This window comes from Scomber japonicus, chromosome 13 (genome assembly GCF_027409825.1).
Source record: "Scomber japonicus isolate fScoJap1 chromosome 13, fScoJap1.pri, whole genome shotgun sequence".
NCBI lineage: Eukaryota > Metazoa > Chordata > Actinopteri > Scombriformes > Scombridae > Scomber > Scomber japonicus.
Genome location: NC_070590.1, coordinates 21443500 through 21465002, shown reverse-complemented (window position 1 = coordinate 21465002; position 21503 = coordinate 21443500). Strand labels below are relative to the sequence as shown.

General features: G+C 40.4%; 1 protein-coding gene across 6 annotated transcripts in view; it reads left to right on the top strand.

The window, feature by feature from the left end:
- msi2b (musashi RNA-binding protein 2b) overlaps positions 1-21503 on the top strand; it is a 244153-nt gene that overhangs the window by 177930 nt on the left and 44720 nt on the right. For all 6 annotated transcript variants that reach the window (XM_053332283.1, XM_053332282.1, XM_053332280.1 and 3 more), the window contains exons 8-9: positions 2403-2485; positions 13613-13727. In XM_053332283.1, coding sequence (XP_053188258.1) covers positions 2403-2485; positions 13613-13727 — 198 coding nt within the window. The remainder of the gene's footprint in view (positions 1-2402; positions 2486-13612; positions 13728-21503) is intronic.

Genomic DNA, 21503 nt, shown 5'->3' with positions numbered 1-21503 from the left:
GCTGGTGGTATCTGTGGTGATGTGGCTTGGCCCTGACCTCAGTGGATATAATGGTGCAGTGGAAAATGTCCTGTCAGTTGATGGAGGAGCTGCCTGTAGCTGCAGGAAGGAGTGTGGCGACAGGGGCCACGCGTGTTAACCTCCTTCCTTGTCACTTTTTCTGTCTCTCTGTCTCCCCCACCCACCCCCTTCTCTTCTCATCTTCACCTTTTTCTCTTTCCCTCTCCACACCCCCCCACACCCCCCTCCAGACTCCACTGCCTCTACCCCACACTACTCCGTGACAAATTACTCCTGGCGGTTGATTTGTTGGTTGTCAAAAGTGCTCCTTGCGCTGGCATGAAGGTGGGGTGTTCCTGCCTGTCGTCATCACTGGTCCCCATGTCCACCCCCCCACACCCCACACCCCAAACCCACTACCCCCCTTCCTCTACCCCCACCTTGCACATGCGCGACGTGCTCTCGCCGCAATTCACTGTTGAGATGTCTCAGTGGAAATTGATATTCTGTCTCATAAGATCTCATTAGATTAGATGTTGTCTGAGTTTAATCAGCGCACACATTAGGTTTCCAGACCCTCTTTTGACAGGACTGTTTTGATGTGTTCTAGCATGTGTCAGTAGCAGAAGACGGGCTAGAGGAGAATCTTTTGTTTATTGAGGAGGAGCTGGAGGAGGGCTGGGATAGAAAAACATGATTGAGAGATAAAGATAACTTTATGACAGAACTATAAATACCAGCATTTGTGATAGGTTGGCTAGTAAGCAGAATGAACTGCTCCTAACAAAGGAATCTGTATTTTTCTAGATGAGCTGATGAATTAATAGAATAGGCTGCGTAGGAGACTTGTATACTTTTATTGCCATTCCTCCTGATTCCAGCTTCTTAAATGTGAATATTTTCCTGCTTCTCTGGTCTTCTATGACAGTATGGTACATTTAAGTTTACCTTTAACAGTGTTTTTCACCAGTTTGACATTTTGAAAGCCAAACAACCAATTAATTAAGCAATAAAGTAATTAACAGATTCATTAATAATGAAAAGAATCATTAGTTGCAGGCCTTATACTATATCTGGTAAGGTATATATATTTTTATAGTGTGATAACAGTATGTCAGCAGCAGTACTGCCTAATACATGTACCACCAGAGACATTAAAGGGATAACTACCTCGGTGTGACAAAATCTCTGACAAATCTCTTTTGTTTGATAGTATATATAATCACATCCCCCAACCCCGCTGTACATAATGATGTATGAATGAATAAGTGCACATGTACGAGACACTAGGCTTTAAAAACCTCAAGTCTTTGACCTTGAGTTGTGTCCTATGAAGTGGATTATGACTGGTGAGCTGAGGACTGCACTCATGGATTTGTCTTGTATTAATAGAACAATATTCTTTTATCCAGGTCAATCAACAAGTAGCATTGGAGCCTTTGTCTCCAAAAGCCTATATTAGGGTGTCGGCACCTTTTTTTACATATGGTTGGTGACTGTACTTACCATATCATGTGACATCCCATGATAATAAATTGATAGCTGTGTGTGTGTGTGTGGGTGTGGGTGTGGGTGTGGGTGTGGAGTGTGGAGTGTGTGTCAGTCAGATGTTGTTTGCAGTGGCGGCTGTTTAAAGCTCAATCCGAGCTGGTTTCATTTCATCGCGTGTCACTGTTTGCTGTTTTGAAAAGAAACTCATCTCCTTTTCAGTCCCACTTGCCGCTTTATTCACTAACTGTTTTTCTTTTGTGCAGTTTCCTCTTTTGCAAAAGTAATAGAATATCAGTTTTCCTTTCAACCTCAGCTATACAGAAGCTAGATTGCTTTGTGCATCACCATCAGAACACAGAGGAAAGCATTGCAATCCACTTGTGTTCAAAAGTCTGAAACCATCTTGTCTCTCTGTCTTTGTGTTGAAAGAGGGGTTAAGCTTTTATCCTATAAATACGGCATGAAAATCCCACTGTCAACCACACATTCATTCTAAGGCCTGCATTAACATAAAAACGAGGGCTTGTTATACAGTGAGATTTCAATAAAAAGAACACAAAATGCATTTAATGAAATTCAGATGCTGGGCCCTAGCTCCCTGAATCTCATTAAATGAGCTTTGTGCTGTTTTTCCATCTTCTCTTTGTAGAGGAGGTCCTCGAGTGCCCTTAATAATGTGGCAGATTTCATCATATTCCTGATTTAAAGAGGACAATGTCTGTCTTGTTCACTTGTTCTTTTCCATGCATAAGCCAATCTCTAAAAGATGTACTCGCATAGTTTCTGGATCTGGCTCGTGATATGATCCATCTTGTGGTGCATTTTCTTGTAGTTAGTGAAGTTTTGATAAGGCCTTTCACTAACTCCCCCCCCCCCCCCCCCCCCCCCCTTCTCTGTTTGTCTCTGCACAGGATTTGGTTTCATAACTTTTGAGAGTGAAGACATCGTAGAGAAAGTCTGTGAAATTCATTTTCATGAAATCAATAACAAAATGGTAAGTCCACTCTTTTTTTTTTTCAATTCCAGTTGGGGCGTTGAAGGATTAATATTTGATTTCTTCTTTCCCCAAGTATTAATAGCTGAGGGTGTGTGTGTGTTCATGTTTATATGCACAGACTAACACACACACACACACACACACACACACACACATATACACACACTCTGTGGGTCTGTGGGTCTCAGGGATGGGAAAGCAGTGGTGTGTACTGCCCACAAACCGTGAAATTGTGTGGCTGAGTTCTGCCTGTCAGGCTGAGGGACGGGAGAGTGGAGCCTGTCCCTCTCTTTCTGAATCCCTACCGTGCACACACACACACACACACACACACACACACACACACACATATACAGGTGGAGATGTCCAGGGATGCAACAGGGAAGCTACTGGCGGTAGCAGAGTTCATTAGTCAGGGATTAACACCTTCCACAGACTCCCAGTGATGCTTGTTTTATTTACACCAGTAATACGGTCATCTCTGACTACTCGATAGAGTTCAGTGGCAGTTTTCTAAGTCATCATATGTTAGCTTATGTTAATTGACAGGAACCGACCTCAGTGTAGCAAGAGTGACATTAGGTCCTCCTTCACCCATTTCTACCCTGCAGGCCTCTTGAGAGATTCTGCATCATTTGAGCGGTTCTGTGGATTGTGATTGACTGGAGGGAATACTTGTCTTTCTGCCGTTCAGGGGGGCTCCTGCACTCAGTGTGTCTTCACTCTCCCCAAGCCTTTTTCCCCCAAACTGGCTGACTGACTGGCTGTGTGACTGACAGGACCAGTGTAGTAGAACCGTGTTCACTAGGGACCAGTCCAGGTCACATATGACCCCAGCATACATCCCTCTGTGTTTCTGCACTGAATCACAGTCGATGTGCAGGGCTGCCACCCAAAATCCAGACTGTGACAGAAATAACTGCACTTGTATGGAAGATACTCTGTCACAATCAAATGTCCCAGATCCTTTGACATGGAGGCATAGCACACTGTTAACACACAAATATCATACATCAGGATGCGAGACATGAATGCACACGCTAGATCATTTATTTATGCACACAAAGAAAAACAAGTGTTGTCAAAGCTGTCAATTCTTGATTTCAACAAATACTAACAACCTATTTCTACTCAATTTGTTACGGAAATAATTTATAAGACATTTATACCAACAAATCCAATATCAAATCTCTGAGTACATTTATCCATTGATGTTATTTTCGTGTCCAACTTTTTACCATGTCAATAGAAAAATGAGCCTCATTTAAGCCCAACTCCTGCCTATTTGTAAGAAGTGCTAATTAGGAAATAATTGCATCGTAAACACTATTGCTAATTAAGAATGCAAATTAACTTAATACATAGTTGGCCATGTTAATGTAGAATAATGTAGCAATCATCAATGATTTAAAAATACAGCATTTTTCTTGATTTGCAGCACAATATTAAATAACATTTTTGAATCAAGAATTTAGAAAAATAAAGTACTTGTGCTGCCTTATGACATTTGGAATAACTATGCTGGACACATCAACAGTACAGTAACCCATTATTGTTGTATTGTCATTATTAAATAATGTAAGAAACACAGAATAAGCCTGATAACATACTGTTTTCCAGGGCTGTGGCTCAGGAAGTAGAGCGGTCGTCCTCCAATTGGATTGGCGGTTCGATTCCCAGCTCCTCCAGTCCACATGTCGATGTGTCCTTGGGCAAGACACTTAACCCCACATTGCTCCTGTATGAATGTGAATTAATGATTAAATTGGCACCCTGCCACCCTGCCATCAGTGTATGAATGTGTGTGAATGGATGAATGACATGTCATGTGAAGCGCTTTGAGTGGTCGCAAAGACTAGAAAGGCGCTATATAAGTACAGTCCATTTACCATTTAAGTACAGTCCATTTATTTGAGAAAAGAGTCGCACAAGTGAGATTCATGCACACTCTGTAGCTAAAAACATCTGCCCAGGTGGAACCAGTCTAATACTACTGCCAACTTTGATAGCCTTGACGATTTCTTTCCACCAGCAAATATCCTTTGCATGTGGAGAAGGAAATGTCATAAGTTCTTAAAATTCTTTTTCAGCACTATTGATGTTAATAAGCTGTTCCCTTTGTGAAAAGCATATGAGCTTCCCCTGGGCATACATGCCTCCAAACCTGCAAAATCACCAGCAGCAAAGTTGCTTATGTCTAGCCCACTGTTTGCATAGTGATACAGTAGAATTAATTACACGTTTCTTTTAAAGAAAAAAGAAGGAGCACTTTGTTCAGAATTTACTGGCATTGGATATTATTTAAGGTAAATATGACCACTTTTCTTCCCTTTGCATGTATAAGTTGCATTAAACTTGCTATTCAGTGCAAATGTTATTAGAGAGAGAAACTCCATAGAAAGTGAGGGAGAAAGGGATACAGATGAAATTCTTGTACCTTTTACATCATCTACTCCTGTATCTTGCCAGAAACATCAAAGCTTCCTCTCATGCATCATCTAACAGTCAGCACATATGTCTGACTTCCTGATTTGTCACAGTCGTGAAAGTTACTATTAGTCTCATCAATATTTAGTACAGAAGGGTCATATAAAGTGTACAATAAGAAATGTCCCCTATTTGTGGGAAGGTTCAAGTCTCCTGCACTTCTTACCACACGCAACTGTGCACTGTTGCGCATTGCGACGTGTTGTACTCCACAGGGTGCAGCCAAAAAATGCACCAGGACACGACTGAAAAACATCATTACTAGCCCGTGTGTAGTTAAAAGAAGATGACACATATGACAAGCATGTGACCCATCAGGGAGTCTCAAAAATCTTTACAAACAAAGATGAGGATTATTAGAGGGGGTACAGTGTGAAAGGACAGAGCAAGGGCCAGTTTTCTGAGGCTTTTGTCACTTTTGTATGGGTCCCTCTTGGCAACACCTACGATAAATTTGCTAGTATGCAGGAAATAAGCTTGTCCCTCAGATCTTCGACAAAGTGCTGACATGTGGGAATGTCGGCAAAGAGAAAAGGATGTGGAGTGTGTTAAGAGCATTTTTCAAAGACACTTCAGGTTTTACCTTAGTTGCACAGAGGAGAGTACTGGTTATCCGCTGTCTGAAGCACCAGCACACAAAATAAAAAATGCCTCCTGTCTTCATTCTTATGAAGTACTATACAGAAATAGACCTCATCCATCCTCCCTGCGAGTGTTATCTAAGATGGCTCTTGAATAATTGATGCAGACAGAAATTCCACCCCACTTGGGAGGGCTGTGGATGTACAGGGCACCCCACCTTCCCCTTGCCCGTCCTCTCAAGGGCTCTGGCAGTGTAGTGGGTCAGTGCCCACTCAGATGTGAGTGACTGGATCTTTAGTGATCTGGTCAATCACCTTGTGTTCATGTGCCACCAAGGCCTCACTCTCAGGAGCACTTCCTCTCTGTCACCGCGAGTCTGGCCTCATATATAATTAAAAATAGGGTGCTGCTTAGCAAGAAGCAGGCTCTCACCTCTGCACTGCCCCGCTTTAGCAAATGCAGGATGTGATAGAAGTATGGATTATCATCTGCAGGGCTCCACATAGAGAAATATACCTTAGCCACAGCACCTCTAAATTAAAACCAGTAAATATTTCAGTGCAAAGATCAATGAGCAGAAGATGATTTGACAGTTTTCAAATATTATAAATATACAGTTCATCACACCCTCAAGTTTCCACATATATAAATGTCTATATCAGACATAATACAACTAGAGGAAGGTTGTGAATTTTGTTTCATAAGACAGGAATCCCTCCATCACCCCCCCACCCCACCCTGCCGTTATGCATGCGCAGCTAATTCATAATAATACCTATCAAGTATTGGCTCTGATGAGCGAGCAGTGTGCCATTAAAATGGACTCACATTGGTTTTAGTCAAGTGCTTCAAGGTAATATTCTTTAATGTGTCATTTTTAATAATCAACAGTAGAGAATGATCACAACAGGAGGGAGGAATTTTCTGTTAGTCGTCAATTTCTCACTGTGTCTTCCTGACATGACCAACCAATTACTGCTCTGAGGAGGAGAATAAGCTCTGACTCTCCCAGTCACTGTGAGAAAAAAAGTCTAATACAGATAGGCGTTTTTACATCAGCCTTTAATATATAGAAAGAGATATACTGTGCGTCTTGTATTGATATCAGCAGAGGTTCTGTTCAGAAAAATACCATTTCAACATCACATTGACTATATAGTGTAATACATACAATATAATGTTTTAACAACAGCACCATATAGTGTACTGTTTTGATTTAAAGCAGAATTAAAGCCTAGTTTACATTTTTCTTATACATTTATTCACAAATTCAGTTTATCTGCTAAATCTAAATCTTATAAATGCTCCAGATTTAAGTTTAATTTACCCTTAAATAGTTCATTATTTTTTCTGTTCAGTGATACAATTTATTATTAATAATAACTATAATTATCATCATAATAATAATCGCAACAAAATAACCTTGAACTCTATCCATACCTTTTGATACCAGTTTTAATCAAATTACAGAAGTGAGTGACAGAGGATGATAGGATAAAGCTGCTTACTGAGATAAATGCATGCATAGCTTTAGTATTTTCCAGCATTCTGCAGTGATTGTATTAATACAATAATTTTAAACAATTTTAAACATACTGAAAAGGCACAGCAACATATTATGGAAATATTGTGTCGAGTTTGATATGATAGTTTGATTCAGAATTTTGTTTTTGAATACAATGTTTCTTTACAATATTATAATACTGTTAATGCTCTTCTTTGCCCACATGGCATACATGTACTTTCACAAGACAACAATATAATATCAGAAAATTCACATTTAATGCTGAAGGAAATTGAGTTTGTTGATTAGACTAAACATACGGTCACTAAAGAGTTAATTTTATGTTTCAAGATGTAACATGATTAGATCAATCTGCCGACTTCTGCCTAACAAAGCTTTGATGAACTTGAAAGTATTGCTGTATTCGCTTATGGCCTGTATATTTAATCTATAAGCAGTTGGTCGTCTGTGATCAGCTAACCAAACCTAATTACTTTTAATTAAACGCACCTCCTGAGTTCATAGTGCCAGCTGCACCACTCTGCTGTTGTGTGTCAAACGTGCAAACCAATCAGTTGTGCTGACGCTGACCATTAAAGTTTAGCACCCTCAAACCAAAGGCCATGAAGTCAAGCGTGTGTGTGTGTGTGTGTGTGTGTGTGTGTATGTCTGTCAAATTTTAGACTAAAGACCACTTAATTGGGCACGGCTTGTCCAAGTCCAACTGGGGACAAAAACTATGTCTGCAGTTGGTTTGGGTTGGTGGTTAAGGTTAGGGTTAGGTTAAGTTTTAAATCTGTGTAATGTTCCCAAAGGTGACCACGGTCAATGTGTGTGCGTGTGTGTATGCAGATTACCATGTTTAACTTCCTTTCATGTTTCTTGCTTATTTGCTGTCAAAAGTCGCAAAACTTTGCTGTCCCATGCTATGCTAGTAATAGGGAAACACAGACACAAAATATGATACTCCTAAATACTTAAAAATGTCTTAATGTATATTTGGAAGAAAATTAGTTTCATGATACAAAGCCAAATATTATGCAGTGGAATCAGACACAACAGAAGAGTAAACAACCGCTAGATTCGAGCGACAGCTAAGCTAAGCTACTAAATTTAATAAAAGCTGAATCTAACACAAAAATACAACACAACACAAAATGTTTTGTAAATGAAAATAAACCTGAGTCAAGAGATATTATGCTGCTGCTCACTAACTTGGTCTCTGCTAACTTTGTCTTTGGTGCTCTGCCCGATGTGAGCAAACCATCAGTAGAGTGAGTCAGTCTTATTGCACCCTGGTTGTTACAGGATTCCCCTTTCAGAGCAGTATGAGGAATCTACTTACTTTTTCCAGGTTTTCTAGTCAAAAGGCAGAACATTCTAAAATAATTGCACATTCCTACTACATAGGTGACCGAGTTCAAAATAATCATCATATTCACTGATGTGAATTTTTCCTTTTTAAAGCTGTAGACTAAACTAGTTATCACAAATTTAAAGGAGACCTCAACAGAGAGACACTTAAATCTCTGGGTTGTTGAAAATGAAAACTTTTTTAAAGAGTGGAAATATTTAAGTGAGTGTTTGAACATCAAGTGTCTAATAAGGTAGTAGGACCAACCTTCGGAGGAGTTTCAGTCCCACATGGAGTGCTGCCTCACAAGTTTTGGACTGTAAGTAATTGGATGTTTACCCTTCATTGAAGAAGGAAAGCTTTGAGGGATGAAGGAGGTAGAAATCCACTTTGCACTCTGCACTCCAGGTTGTCCCATGAAAGCTCGGTGATGTTCAGATCTGCTGATTGAGGAAGTGATGGAAGTCGTTTGACATCAACCTGATGATCATGGCATCACTTTTGAATATGTCTCTCAGTGTGTATGGTGACATTATCATCTTGGAATATTGAAGCATGTCAAGGGAACAGTGTTGGCACCACAGGGAGTACCTGGTTCTTAAAATGACCTCATATTCCTTGCTTTTATATAACCGTGCAGAGTCATCATCAGACCTAATGGCTCCTGTGAGATTGCTGACCAATGAAGGCATCATTTTGCTTTATCCAAATGTAAACCCATCCAAAAGCAGAATGCGTCTTACCATGATTATACTTTTTCCCATTGCTCAATTGTCTTGATGTTTGTATACAAGTGCTTCAAAATGGAAAGTGTGCTGTAAATACCCACTTTATAAGCTACATTGACTGGTTCACAGAGGTCTTAAAGTGACACTCCAACCAGAATCTATCTTTTGAGTATCAAACATTCACACATCCCCCCGCCCCCTCAGAGGCTAGAAATATTTGTAGGTGGACCCATTATGGATAACAGAATTTCTGGTAAGCTTGGATTCACAGAAATGACAATGGATTTTAGTATTGGCAGTAGAAAAAAACATCATTGCAGGAAAGTATGAAATTGTCTATAGAAACCTTTCAAACGACTCCCATTTTCTGCTGTTCATCAACAGACTACTTTCAACAAAATATGGTGAAATGCACTGCAACTGAATCCTCACGCATGAACCTGTCAAGCATGCATGCTGGAACAAGTGCTGTTTACCATTTTAGAGTAACTGTCTTCTGCTCTTTCATAGGTCAGAACATTTCTATCTCCTAGATTCGCTAGATATTTTTGTTATGAAATATATCTAAAAGTTTTAGCTTTCGTGCCCAATACTAGAGTTTTAACTTCCTTAAATAACTCACTTGTTAAGTGGTTGTGAGAAACCTTTTCCTTTTTAAGTGAAAAATCCCACACCACATGCCTGACACTGTGCATTCACAACCGTGACATTTCCTAACCATTCAGTCTATGTGTTTTGACTGTTGAGCTGGGAGTGGGAGCTGGAGTAAATGAATCACACTGTTTCCTTTCTTCAGTCTGCCACTCCACTGATGGAATCCATTCACTAGTGAAGCTAATAGTAGCCATCCACCTCCCCCTCTACACACACATACGCACAAACACACACCACACCCTCAACACTCGTCCCTGAAGGACAGTCATTGCCAGTCGGTCCCGCCCACACCTTCCCGTTAAACCTACAAGGTTAATATGTATGGGAGATGAATTGAAAAGGTCAAAACTGGAGCATTTCTCCAGTCAGTATCACATGGTTTGTACATAAAAACTAAGGCGGTTGTTTATTTTATTCCTCAGTGGGCTGTATTACTACGCCAATTAAGTAGTGCTTGTGGTGTCCTGCAAGTGCATCTTTGTGTGTGCATGTGTGCCTCGTAATTTCAACATCTACCTTGGTTATTGGTGGATAGAGATGTTTTTAATAGAATAATAATCCCAAAATAGAAAATATCCTGATTCCATAACCAGAATAAAACAACAGCAGAATTAAATGAAATCTGGGTCTGCTTGGTAAGTCTAAGACTAGTGTATTTTGATCTGGACCTCATCTAATGTGGTCTAGATATAAAAATATCAGTTAAATCACCCTTTTTCCTGTTTTCATGAACTAAATAAAGGTTTCACAATTTGAAAGTGGGTTTGAAACAGCTTAAGGTTTATGCTACAATGTCAAAAACAGAGAATGTGCAGCTAAATATAATTATTTTGACTGTCAGTTATCAAACAAAACGGCCAATCAAAGGTCATGGTCAGTATTCTAGGTTACCAATAAAGGAGCGGTCTGTCTATTCAGTGCCAGCCTCCAAAGTCTCAAAAGTAATAACTCCTGATCACCTTATCATGGTAGACTTTCCAAGTAAGAGGATCTTACTAGCAGAGTATCTGCTAGCAACCGTACATCAACATCTGGTTTCTTATCGCATTCAACATCTTCTGTGGTTGGTTTGGACAAAATCCAAGAACGACTTTTAAAAGCAGTTCTGTGGAATCTGAATGGTTGGTGTGATTGCTAACAACAGCAAAGAATTTCCAGTAAAAAATTTCTGTTTCTGTTTTCCTCTCACACTGACCATCATGGGTCACAGAGTGAAATAAATCTCAAAGATAAACTATCAACTGCAGTATGTCAGTGCAGTGGAGGAGGAAACATCTCAATATATGTTGAAAGCATACAAGTTGAGGTAACCATACCTTGTCAACCTTGTGTGGCAGGAATTCACTTCAGCAGTTGGTGGTATATGTATGTGTGTATTCGAGCATCTCAGATCTCCTGGGTTCTATTTGCGCATAAAATGATGTAACTTTCCTGGCAGTAAAGTCAAGGTAGGTTAATGAAGTGTGTATTTTCTCAATGGTGCTCAAACACCTCTGTTCACAACATCTAAATGGTAGATCGTGATACTTTTCACCACATGATATTGTGCTGCCGTCATAACATCAAGAGTCCTCGACAAGGTAAACAAGCCATCATTCGGGACAATACTTGCAGTTAAAATAAGAGGCTGTAAATTCAAGTGTTCTCCCACAGTTCACATGGAAAAAGGTTCATTCTATAAAACCTCCCATGTGGCAAAATTTGAATCTCCGTATTCACAACTGCTGAACCTTTGCAGTGTGCCATTGTCAGGCTCAGAATTGTCTTGCCGTCCTCTCTGTTCTTCTCTTTTTTTTTCTCGTTCTTTGACTTAGTTCACTCTTGAAAGCTCCTGCCTCCCTCCCCCACACACTCTGTGTGTTTGAAGCAGGTGAACACCCACACACTCACACCACCACAGATCCTGGCTCCTGGCTGGTTTTAAATCCATGACAAGGAGCCCTCTCTCTGAATATCAAAGACCCGCATCTGAGAGCATGTAGGCATGACTCACACCTGGGTCTGTCTTACTCCCAGCAGGCAACCTGAACGTCCAGCTCGCCGGATGTGGCAGGAGCTACTGGAGGACGCTGATCAGACACCGTCATGTCTACGGTGTGGGCAGAACTCAGAGTGCTGTATTTGTCACCTAGCTATGTGAACATCTGAAAATCCCAGCAGTGTGCTGAGATTTCTAACAGACTCATTTTTCCCACCCAGTTCCTGCTTCCATGCCGGGGGTCATTCCCTGACGATAAGAGCGCCTGTGCTCTCTTCATCACAATGTCAAACCATGCCAGGCGAGCAAGGAGGGCAGAGTAGCTGTGACAGCTACAAAGTGGCTGAGGGAACTGTGTACTTTAGTTGGTCCGCTTCAAATGAAAGGGCTGCTAACAGCAACAAATAGCAGCTCTGCAACACAGCAACTTTCCCTCTGTGATTGAAACCCTTTTCATTATTGTCCCTTTTTACATTTGTAGCTCTCCTGAATATACAGAGTTTGTTATTCTATTCATTTAGCACAACAACTTCTTACAGATGTGAAGTTTGGCACCTTGCTATAGCACATTGTGTCTACCACTGTGCATGTATGAATGAGTTTGTGTGTGAATAGTAATGTGCACCACTGGCCTGTCAGAGTAGCAAAGCTATTTGTATGGATGCCGGGCTATACCTTGGTTGAGGTTTACACAGCACTGGCGCACTAGCCTGTCTTGTGCAGCAGGCCAGGATGACATGTGAATTGCAGCAGCTGAGAAAGCCCTGCTTAAGTGGAGGCAGTAGGGAGAAGCAGGCGAGAGCCAGGAGGCAAACAGACAAACAGATGGACAGGCTGATGCCAAGCAGGCAGTGGAGCAAATAGATTGTGCAGCATGGCGAACAGACTCAGTCTACCAAAGAACAACCAACAGACACAAGACCATGCCACCCTTGTCAGCCACTCGTGCTTCTCTATAATTCATAGAGATAGGATAGATATGTGGTAAATAGGACTCTCATCTTCCTCCTTCTCCTCATCTGCCCTTGTCACATCCCTCATTTGATATGTGTTATGTAGGAGGAGGAGATGTCAGTCTTGCAAGATGGGAAATGAACAAACCTGTATGTGTGAGAACTGGAGTGAGAAAAAGAAATGCAGGAGAGAGATGAGTGCTGCAGGTGGAATTGGACTATGGGACACTGGGGACTTCAGCCCAGCAGACACACTCAAATACACAATTCTCATGAAAAAAACAGAGCCCTACCATATTCTGTTTTTTAAAACACACATTTTTGAGCATCTTCAGATTTTAAAAACATTGCCTTTGCAAGTCATACGAAACAAACAACAGTGAAAGAATAGAGATTTTGTCAGAACCAAAGTGAGAGATGATTGCTTTTGAGATTATTCTGTTTAGATTAAGCAAAAAACTGCTTTTCACAAGGGGGCTGAACATGCCGCCACACAGTGGGACTAGGGTAATGGCATTGGAGAACAGAGCTTCTCCTACCTTGATGTCTCAGAAACTCTTGGAAAGTATTTAGCTTGTATTTCCCTCAGGCATTGGGCACATGCTCACTGGAGCAATAACCTTTGCTTTAATGCAGGAGGAGCATGATTGTAAGTTTTCCTTAGAGAATTTCCTCTAAAATGTGAGGTGCTCAGATTGACTCTGTCTTGTTTTTCTCTATGGAAAACATCTAGCGCTGTGCAAGTCAAATAGAAAACCACCTTAAAGAGCTGAGACAGCCCTGTCAGATCTGTCTGGTTGTGTACCAACACAGTCTAATGGTTTGTCTGTGTCTGTGTGTATGTGTGTCCATGTGCATGTGTGTGTGTTTGTCTGTCTACATAGGTAGAATGTAAGAAGGCCCAGCCCAAGGAGGTGATGTTCCCGCCAGGTACACGAGGGCGAGCCAGGGGTCTGCCCTACACCATGGATGCCTTCATGCTTGGGATGGGCATGCTGAGTAAGTCATACACTCACATTTGCAAAAACATAAAGTGATCTGTATACATCTGTAAGCTCACAGTTTAGTTCATAGTTTAAAGTCATAGAAATCAACAGCTGGGCACTATTTTTTAGCAAATGTTAATCAAAAAATGTGTAAAAAGTGTACTCTGCTAAGGGACTATTTTCAGCTGCGGAATTGGTAATGAGGTTGTGAGAATAACACCAGTTCCCATGTTCATCATAATGAAGTAACACGTCATCCAGTGCAACACTGAGGCTCATTCATGTGTTTTTAATAGATTTTGCATCACAATGAAGGTCAATGGTGCAGGCAAATAAGCTATATCACATTGGGCATCACAGGCAATACTAATCAAGATCAGTCCATTGTTTATTTCACTCTTTTTGTGGTATTTGTTGGCAATAAATGTAAACAATATACAATATCACCAGCTTTTAAATATGCAGTGACAATGTTTTTTAACCAGGCTGTGAATGAAAACATGAAATTTAGAGGAAGTGTCGGATACGCATGCCATTCGGTCATCAATTTCTACTGGCAAAAAAAAATCAACTTATGCAAACTCTCTTCTAGATAGCCCCATTAGGTGGGCGCTGCCCCTAATTAGGCTGCTTCAAGGTGTGCCACCAGTGGCCACTGTGGTCTATTTCTGGTCGAGTCTGGCACAGGCAGCCCCTGGGCATATAGGAGCAGACCAGCACATTAGCAGGCTAAATGAAGAGGAAAATTGGTGTAATGTCATATTAAGGATTCATCACTGTGCCCCCCTCAATGGGTAATGAAGGGGACACACATGTCAGGGAGAGATCTCATCTACAGGGACCTCAGCTGCTGGCCCACCCCTCTTCATTACCATCTAGCCCATGCCTGTGGTCCCTTTTATTTAACACTATTGCACTCTCCCCCTCCCTGCCTCCACACCCTCCCTCTGCCTGTCTATCTATCTGTCTGTCTGTCGTTCAAATTTCCCATGCATATAATATGTATGTGCGACCCAACCAAATGGATTTGCCCTCACATAAAAGATTTATTTTTTCCTTCAAAAGCAAAAGAGACATGCAGCTGATTGTAAGAGACTGGTTTTACCGTGCAAGCAGCTCCTCCCCCATCTTGTAGCAGGTGCAGACAGACCCACATCTATGCATTTTTATCTGTAGCAAGTAATGTAATGTTTAAAGCACTTCTGAAATCAGTTGTAGCTGTTGCATATTTAACATTTTCTTATGTCCCATATCTGATATAATTCATTATTTCTGTTTCTATCTATTTATCTATCTATCCATTTATCTATCTGTATTCAGTTACATAAACTGTCAGGGTTATGAGGGGGTTGACCTTTCCATGAGGCTGATTATACAGTTGTTGGTGGTAAAAGTGTTGATAAGGCTGGCCAAGTGCTTTTGTCAGCTCTATCTGAGTTGCTTCCAGTTCCATCTCATCTGTTAGAAGTATTTAACAAGCACAGTGAACTTTTCCGAACTTATTACAGACTAATGTGTCTGCGTAAAGGAGAGCACTCTTCCCCTCCATTGGGAGAAGGCAGGCAGAAAGGCAGTGATGTGCTCATGTGAGAATATTAACAGCCAACTTGTTTGGAGACACTCTTATCTAAATGAAATTGGAACAAGGACAGCGAAACATTCCTTTATATAATTTGCATGTGGAAAAAAGGGGACCCTAGGCTCATTATTTAAGAAAGTGTAAGCTTCTTTTGTGCCAAATCTCATTAAAGCCATCCCTAGCTCCTTTGTTTACTGCCTCTAATCGAGGCATTTATCTTTATTGTGTTGTGCCCGATGTATGTTTGCTGAAATTAATACACATTTGAGCCTAGGCGAGGTATGGGTGTACCAGATGGATAATTGATTTTAAAGTGAATCAGAACTGTTGAGCCATAAAATAGGTACATTAGCATGCATATTAATAAGGCAAATAAGAGCACTAAGAGGCCGCTACCAGGCCAGACACAATGGCAGGCATTATTTAGTGTAACGTTCCTCAACGGAGGCGTTTAGAGAACATCAGGGGTTGCTGGAAGCAATATTTTTTAAAGGGGGGCGTTAAGGTGTTCTTGTATGTTTTTTAATACCAGTTTAATACTACATTTAAATTCACATTCTCACAATTTTATCATTAGACTTGCTTTTACCACCATCTACTGAAGCTTTTTTTGGAGAGGCTTTCCCTGACAATGATGAGGCTATTTTTCTGAATCGCTTGCACGCAGCTTTTCATTGGTTTCTATGAAACAGTGCACTAAGGTGCTTCAGGCATGCTCCTCCATCAGAAAGCACACCTCAATTCTTTTAACGCATGCATGATGCTCATATAAGCCAATGCAACGATACATTTTGCACAACATAGGCAGCCAAATCCATGTAGGTTTTTATGTTATTAGACCTAGGCCACTAGAGCAAATAACAACACATATTAGTATAATTAGGGTTAGATTTTAAAACCATGTGTGTGCACAGCCTAGGAAATAAATGTTCCAATTCCAAAAATAAAATAATAAAACTATTATAATTATTATTATTATTATTATTATTATTATTATTATTAGTGGAATAGACAATGTTTAAAATGTGCTCAGGTCCCTCCTACAATCTGAATTGGGTCATATTAGCCAATTTCGCTAATACCAAAATAATTTAAATAATAAATAAATAAATGTGTTTTTTTAAACATGGTTTCTTAATCGGTTTTACGGTTTTGCTGGCCAACATGAACTATAGACTTGCTCAAAATGTCATCACATCATGTCATAACTTTGCAGCCAAGCTAAAGTCAAATCAAAAGGATTAAATATTAGCATCATAAGAAAATCGTATCAGCACAACTAGACAGATGTGCCAGTATTATATTGAATACAAGAGATATGGATCTGTTTTTTCTGCCACCAAATGCACAACCTTTATTATGTGAATAAGTGTTTTCAAATAAGGCCATGAAACCCTCATGTCTCAAGAACACCTGAAAAAGATCCACTCAGACAAGGCATACATGGAGTATCCATTTTTCCAGGCCCTCAAAAAGAAGCATGGTAGGAGCACCATCAGCAGTGTCTTTGCTATGAAGACCAGCCGGTGGACAGCGGTTCACAAACGGAGAGAAGTTGATGCTCCCTGCCATCAAAGAGGTCATCCCATACCGTGATGGAGCGTGATCCCACACAGGTGCTGAAATCCATCCCACTCAACAATGACACTGTGGCACACAGGATAAATGAAATGGGCGCTGATACAGAGGAGCAGCTGTGTGCCATCCTGCAGGGCTCTCCATTCAGCCTTAAGCTGGAACAGCCTCTGACAACAATGCTCTGCTGATGGCCTATGTCCGCCATAAGGCCTCAAACAACCAGTAGGTGGCTGAGGAATTTTTGCTTTCCAAATATCTGGGAACAAACAACAAGGGCCAGGACCATTTATGATGCACTGGATGTGTATCTACAGGAGAAGTCCATTCCAATTACCTTGCATGCACCACTTAAGTATGTCATGTGACGTCATGTACCATGCAGACATTTTTGTAAGGATTGACGCTTCATGGACCTCCTGAACCTCAATGTTCCCATCTGGGTGGTGCAGCCCTTTTAGGCAGACATGACTGAATGCAAGCCTGCTATCCAGGACATAGTGGATGCTCCTGGATAGCGACGATGAGGCCCCTGCTGCTTTCACCACATCTGGCTGAGGCAGCATGTGGGTGAAATGTGCCCAGTGTTACCTGGCTCTCTGGAAAAGACCAGACTGCTTCGTCCTGATTTCCCAACAACATATCTCATTGAGCAGGGAGTCGGCCAGGTCTTCCACATGCAATCCAAGTATTGCAATTGCTTGGACGGTCCCAGGTGCACTACAGCTGTATCAAACTTCTCTTCAACCTGCAGTGAAGAAACTGTCCGACAACCACCAAGCACATGGTTCACACTAACTTTCAAAGCAATTTTGCTTATTTCCTTCAAAAATGAACGTAAAGAGGCCCTTTTTTTCCAGTAGCCTCAAACCTTACCCTTGGTAAGCGACTCTTGAAACAATTAATAAGAATCTTTCCTGTTTTGCACCAGCACCAAATTAACGCTTTCTGATTGGCTGCTATTTGTGATCAATAACGAGACCTAATTAAAGTTTGAATGTCAAATTTCTATCCATTGCATTTGTTTAACACTCACATATAATTTCTATTCACACGGCTGTGCTCCCCGGCAAACTAATGATAATGATATTCCAACTGTCCAGTTAAATCAAATCTGTTATTTGGCATTCAATGACATGCTTTTTTAATGATATAACACCGAATAATAATCAACATTAATATTCAGGGGAGACAATTAGCGTACATTTTAATTGATGAGGGGCGGAAAGGGACCTGGATAATGGATAGGGGGGCGCTGGCCCAAAAAAGGTTGAAAACCACAGATTTAGTGAAATGAAAGGAAAAGCAGCAGGTTCTCTCTTTTTCTCCTTGCTATTCTTCTGTGCTGTTTCTTTTTCTTTCCACCACTTTCATGTTTCGCAATATTTGTAGGAATGAACATGCTAAGAATTTCATGAACTAGTAGCTTTACTCAGCCTGTATCTTAATCCATTTTCCCTATACTTTCATATTACTCTCTATAGCTCTCTCTTAGACTCAGTGCACACACCTTGTTCCAAATTCCCATTTAGTAATGTGGAAGCCATTGTCATGCAGTACATCAGACTAGGAAAATGGTTTAGCTATTTCAGAAAATGTTGAAATAAGGGAGTATGAGGAGCTGCAGTATCTAAGCCAACAATTTTGGCTTGGCATTTATTATGTTTGACAGTAAGACGGTATCAAACACATAATATCCAATATTTTGCGGTCCGTGATAGCTTTTCATTGTATCATATCACAGTTCTTTTCAGAGCAAACAAACAATGAGGAGGGTTTGTGAAAGCTATCCATCTGTAGCTTCCTGGTGATGATTTCTCATCAGCAGCTGATGAAGATTTTTATTTTTTTCTGGTGTAGCCTCCGTCCCGCTTCATCCATACCAGGTTAAGGTTCCCCTCACAGCCTCTTTGAGTTGCATTTCTTTTTGTCTGCGAGAGAGGGGAGAGGGTCTGGGAGAGGCATTTTCCCATTGGGTCAGGAATAAATTGAACTTTTTCATGGACAGCAAACACTGATTAGATATTTATGACCAAGGTCAACCTTTCTGATTCCAGCTGGCACCGGCTCTGAGGCATACAGAGCAGAGCATCTACACACATGCTTGCTCGCTCTCACACACACACACACACACACACACACACACACACACACACACATAATCACATACACAAAAATGCATTCATGCAAAATATGTATCCAGGTCTTCATACTGCTGATGCATTCACATACATACATGCCATTTCTGGACCCAAAAAAAAAAGTCAATATTTGAGGCTCGATACTAGTGTCAGAAATGCAGTGTTGATACTGAAGGGTGACGTTTGACAGATAGTACAGACCGACAGTATGCATTGTACTGTTAATTTTACGGTGTTAATCATAGAAATGTCTCAACTAGTTGTGTACCATATTTCCTCGAATAAAAGAAAGCAGTTAAAAGCTGGGGGTGTGTTCAACACAAGCAGACCGGGGGACAAAACAAGGGAGGATAAACTCTTGGTGCATGTCATATAATGTGTATGCTAGTAAAGGATAAATACTGTAGTACTCACCTGGATTTAACTCCAGTTTTGTGAGTACATGCAACATTCAAACAGAGGGAATAAGAAATAAAGCCATGTTTCTAATATACTGGTAAACCTGCTTCCAATAAAGGTCTAGTACCCTTTGCAGTTGAGGTAAATAAAGGCCCCGGCCACTATTTGAGGAGATACGGTCTGCAGTGTCAACAAAAGCATCAATTTGTAGCTCAGAATTAACAATCTAGACATTCACTACAGTCAGTTTAGCAGGGTAGTACATTGCTAATTAGAACGGAGGAGGCATAAGCCTGAAAAAGGTTTCTGAGGTCAGTTTCTGAGGTGTAGCTTACACACAATGAAGAAGGAGTTATCAAGGTTGGCTCCAGTGATTCATTGCTGGCCTAAAGGACTTCCTCTTATTAGGTAATTTAGTCCAGAGTTATGGTTGAAGGTGATAATAGCTTGAGGAAAACAGATAGACTGAGACATTTACTGTAATTAGAGGGTTAATTATGTTTATATTACCTTTGATGGTGCTCAAATTCTCACAGACTCACACATAGGCTCACTCGCTCATCCGCCCACTCTTCTCAAATTTCATGTTTGGCTGTATCCCACTTCCTAGCTGCCTGTTCCCTCACACCCCGTTTCTCAATATGTTGCCCACAGCTGCTTCTGTCTGAAAACTGTCCAGCTAATTAACTGGTGGGTCTGTGGTTGTAATAAGAATCACGACAGCAGATGAACAATACATCTGCTACTCTTATATTTTTCTAATGACACTGGGTCCTCTTTGGGGATCACTACAATTCTCCATCCATCCAGGAGCCAAACAACTTCTAAACATGTCTATACCCTGGCAAACACTTTAACTTTGGTGAACAGATGACGTTTTGTAGTCACATTTACCAAGGTTTAATCAGGGGTTGTGGGTACATTTTACCTGATGTCTGTACTTATTTGTAGGATCTTCTGTCAAAATATTGAAGTAATTGGTCACAATACACAACATAAAGAACCCGATCTGTGATTGAAATGTAAAGAAAAAAGTAATATCATCCTTCAAAAGTTTGTCCTAATTGATAAAAAGCTTGTATAACACAGACAAGACAATACTAGACAACAGATGTTTTCCCAATCAAAAATGACTGACACATATACACTGCACATGTAAAATAAAGAAGTGAAGTTGAAAATAGACAACCTTTTAAAAAATGTATTATTGAAATTAATTTGCAAAGGATTTATAATATAATGGCAGCAGATTGGTAATAATGGAATAGGTAAAAGCAAAGCACAACTAACTAGAGGTCAGCTTTAATTCATAGACATCCAGCAGAACCTTGTTTCAACCAAACTACATCCTGTCATATTTTATATGAACCTTTCTGCTCTCTGAAGATGCACACAAGACAGACGCCAACGTCATTGCAAGGCGCCTGCTATAAACTGTTATTACTCTGAGCTATAAAAATGCAGAGAACTTATGGTTGAAAGAATTAAAACGAAGTGGGCAGTTGAGAACCAAGAGCAGCACTATTTGTCCAACAGTTTATTGAGACTTGTGGTTCCAACTGTTTACCAGATTTGGCATCAGATACCCAACCTTAATGAAGACCTAATGCAACAAGGCATGAAGATAGAACCTATTAAAACAAAATAAGAATCAATATTCCTTTAGAATTCATAAATGTGTTAAAATATAATGAGATGCTTTATTGATTCATGTTGGATAACATTCTTAGTTTAAAGCAAGATGGTGTAAAAATGTTAGCAGCTGTGTAGCTCTCATATTTTAAATCACACAGCCTTTCTCCCTTCAAAGGAAATGCTGTTACAAGCTGTTACTTTAATTCTTATAGCCATTATTCTTATAGGAGCATTTTATTCACTAAATGAATTACTGACATTTGGTGATGAGTAAGGCAAACAAAAAAGAGCAACATGATCAAGATTGGAAATTAAAGTTATTGTGACAGTTGACTATTGATTGGGGGTGGTGCATGTTGTCAAACTGCACATAAAGCAAATGTTTTTCAGTTGACAGTTTACCATCGACATTATCAGCTATAAATACATGACACCACTTTATTAGGCCTGTATCCTTAAC